Source organism: Pygoscelis adeliae, unplaced genomic scaffold, assembly GCF_000699105.1.
Source record: "Pygoscelis adeliae isolate BGI_AS28 unplaced genomic scaffold, ASM69910v1 Scaffold320, whole genome shotgun sequence".
NCBI lineage: Eukaryota > Metazoa > Chordata > Aves > Sphenisciformes > Spheniscidae > Pygoscelis > Pygoscelis adeliae.
The window spans coordinates 386,913-390,632 of NW_008823967.1; the positions used below are offsets into that span (position 1 = coordinate 386,913).

General features: G+C 41.0%; 1 protein-coding gene across 1 annotated transcript in view; it reads left to right on the top strand.

Moving 5' to 3' along the window:
* The first annotated feature begins 2,512 nt into the window (after window positions 1-2,512).
* Window positions 2,513-3,720, top strand: part of LOC103917455 (chromosome unknown open reading frame, human C5orf51) — a 5,378-nt gene continuing 4,170 nt past the window's right edge. Inside the window, exon 1 of the mRNA XM_009324598.1 lies at window positions 2,513-2,567. Coding sequence (XP_009322873.1) covers window positions 2,513-2,567 — 55 coding nt within the window. The remainder of the gene's footprint in view (window positions 2,568-3,720) is intronic.

The window sequence follows — 3,720 nt, forward strand, 5'->3', positions numbered from 1 at the left end:
TCTTCACTGAGAGGGTGGTCGGTCACTGGAACAGGCGTGGTCACGGCACCAAGCCTGTCAGAGTTCAAGGAGCGTCTGGATGAGGCTCTTAGTCATATGGTTTAGTTTTAGGTGGTCCTGTGAGGAGCAGGGAGCTGGACTCAATGATCCTGATGGGTCCCGTCCAACTGGAGATATTCTGTGATTCTGTGAACATATACAGTTCACTTGAAACCAACAAAATTTCTCTCTTGGCTACTTTTTCCAAGTATGAGTTCATTATCCCCCACTTAGGTGCCATAGTTCAAGAAAATTTTTACAACCTGCACAACTTAAAAGTTCTTGAAGCTGCTAATAATGATAAAAGTATATCAATCATTGCTGTGCAAAGCTGCTTTCTGTAGACAATTCTGTATTTTTAATTAAAGCTAAAAACATTTTCCTAGTTTGGATAATAATAAATATAGAGAGGAACAACACACTTGGTGTTTAAGTATTGTTTATTCAGAAATAAAAGATGTCACAGAACTTCTAAAGCATTATGTGTATATATACACACACACACACACTTCTAAAGATTATGTATATACAAGACAATGGTTATAGTATGTTCAAATTTTTCAGGTATTCAGAGATGCCAGGCTAGCCCAGTTTCACAGTTACATATATCAGGACAGTTAGTAAGTGTCGATGGAATACCACAGGACAAAAATAATTCCAAAGTGTATAGTTACAACCAGTCTGTTCTCTAGCAGCATACGCATTTACACACACAGATCTCAGAAGGACAGAAAGAGTATGTGGTTTGGAAGGAAAGAAGCAGCAGAATCTACTGTAGCAATTTACTTTACATTCACACCATATATACATACATGCACATATACACAGATATATTTATGTATTATTAAGCCCAAAATCACAGGAGAACAGTTGTGGCAATGCCATATTCTTGGCTCTGCAGGACAAAGTCATAAGAGCTTTCCCTCTTCCATCAACTGCAACTGTTTACACACTGCAGCTCTTTTCCTGTTGTGCTTCCACCAATTTGGGAACAGAGCCTGTCTCTAAACAGCCAACACCTTACGCCTTCCCTTATTAGTAACAGTAGCCTTAAAAACAGGTAGTGCTAGGCACTGAAAGATCACAAATCCCACATGAATCCCTTCGCCCGAGATCATTTACCATACTATAACTATTCCCTAAAGTAACTTTATGGAGTGAAACGTTTTTTTGCTTCAACATAATTTATGTTAAGTGTCACCCAGAAAGGGTGTTTCTTCTACTGTTTTTTCTTAAACATGGAAAATTTTCAGAAAAATACTTGGTGCAACTTCGTCTTTGTGTGAAGCTCTAAGAATTTGAATTTTAAGATTTCCCAGCCCTGAAAAGAACGGTGAGAGGTAGCAAACCCCAAGCCAGGCCATTCTCTTTCAAATACCTGGCAGGGATTTTATCTAAACAGGTTCTAAGCAAAAACAAAATATAAGGCAAACCGAGGTCACTGTTTTCTCAAATAATCAGACACCTAGTCTTTCACCAGTCTTCAGACCAAAGCACTTTGCAAGATGTGGGGAGAAGACTAGCACCGTAGCTCCACAAACTACAAAATGCAGCTTGGGGTTTTAGTGCTGGAGGGAATACAGCTTGAGGAAGGGGTGGACATTGGGCTGTTCAGAGGTCACTCCAGCCAGGAGCCAGGCAGAGCCCAGGGGGAGGAGAGGGCTTGCCCACTGCAGTGAGGAGGCAGCACCCCACCCTGGCTCAGCCCAGCAGCTCCTCCAGGCTCTGCAGTCTCTCAGGTGTTTTCCCAGAAGTCCTGCCACCCCCGCTCCTTGCAAACCAGCTCCCAACAGGTATTAGACAAGAAAAACGCTTGAAAGCCACTGGAGATGTCTTCTACTCCCTCACACATTTCATGGCAACATCAGGTTGGGAAGGAAACGAGTAAATAAATAAACCCACTAAAAATCTTCCAGGTCCTCTTTTCCTCAGAGAAGTGGACATCACCCCCTTTTTTCAACATTTGTAGCAGCTTCTATTTTACCACCTTGGTATTAACAGAAACACACCTCTTCCATCTCAGACACTGATGAGAAAGGCCAAAACCAGATTTCACTGTATATTTAAAGAAAGAGTGGATAACAATTTCTGGAAAAAGGTCATTGCACATACATCTAACTTTCAGAACCGATACAGCTACAAGTAAGCTGCAGCAGTGCCTGAAGCACAGGAATAAAAAAAGATAACCACTTCCTTTATCAAATGAGTCGGCACACAAGCATTTTGGGGTTTTGTTTTGGTTTGGGTTAATTTTTTTTTTAAAAGAGACATCTTGAAAGCTGGATGACATCTCCTTCACTACTAAGGGCTGACCCACCTGCCCACCTGACTAGTTATGAAGAAAGCAACTAAGAAAGCAAAACAAAATCATAGCTGGGTATTGAAACAGAGAGGGGCAAGACCAAGCAAGCAAAGGATCTGAAGAAGGTAACTTATCAATGCACAGCCATTCTTCAGTCCCAAAACTGACAACATGGAAAGTGGTGTGTTTCACTTAAAACATGAAGCACCGCCTCCTCTACTGTCAGGTATGATATGGTTAACTACCATAATACTTCTGGAATTGTTAACACAGCTGTTCCTTAGATGAAAAATTGTATCTGGCTATGGACTATGCAGGAATAAATGACAATATGTATCCAACCAAAACATTAAGAGGTTTCTTCTAGAAATCAAACTATTTCTGGAACCAAACACAATTTTGCCTTTTAGGTTTTACTTTTTTGTTGTATTTGATCTGTTTGGCAACTCTTTCATAAGACATAACACAGGCAACAGCAAAAATACCTGTGTCTGTAAGTAGACAGATTTCACTACCTGAACTACCCCAGTAAATGGCGCTTTTTTCCGGTTTTGGGGGTTTTTTTAAGTACTTTGGTGGGACACAGGCACTAACAGAATGAACACTATATGACTTGAAAAGGGGAAAATGTTGTGAGTCAATTATTCTTTTAAAATATTCAAGCTAACAAAATCCAGAATATTGTGCGAGCACATGACACATTACTCCAATGAACACAGAGGTACTAGCTTTTTCCAGGCAGGTAAAGAGATGGAGAAAGCTAGAGAAGCAATATAGTGAAATACAGCATTTTTGTAACTACACAACATAAAACGTTTGATGATTTACTGTGGGGTAGTAGCAAGATTTTGTTAAAAATAAAAGGAAAACTTACTGTTTTCCCCTTGTAACGTGGAAGCTATTTAGCACTTCTGAAGTTCATGAAGCGCGCTGTTTTAAAGTTGGACAAAAAATCGGAACAGAAGTCCCATTCCTCTAACCAAAGGTATGCGGTTTCAGGATGATTTAACAGTACTTTCACAGTTGTACCTCTACATGTTAAGTAATCCAATACTAAAATATAAGGAAAAAACCACCAATAAAGATGCATTTATTGATAACAGCTATGGTTTTGGTCTTAAAAAAACCTCGCTGCCTTTCAGCATTCGTTTCAGTTCGCTTATGGGCAAGACCTATTCCGCAGCGAGGCTGGAGAGCACCGTTCGATGGGGGCAACACAGGGACATGCCAAGGACTCCCCCTGGAGACCGCGACACAGATCTGCAGAAGCCGTAACTGCCTGTTAGAAAAGAGCTTTGAAGTCCACATAAAAATAACACCGAAGTCCCAGCCTTCGGGGCGCACAAGCCTTGCCCAGCAGGCCCGGCTGCCGCTCCGCT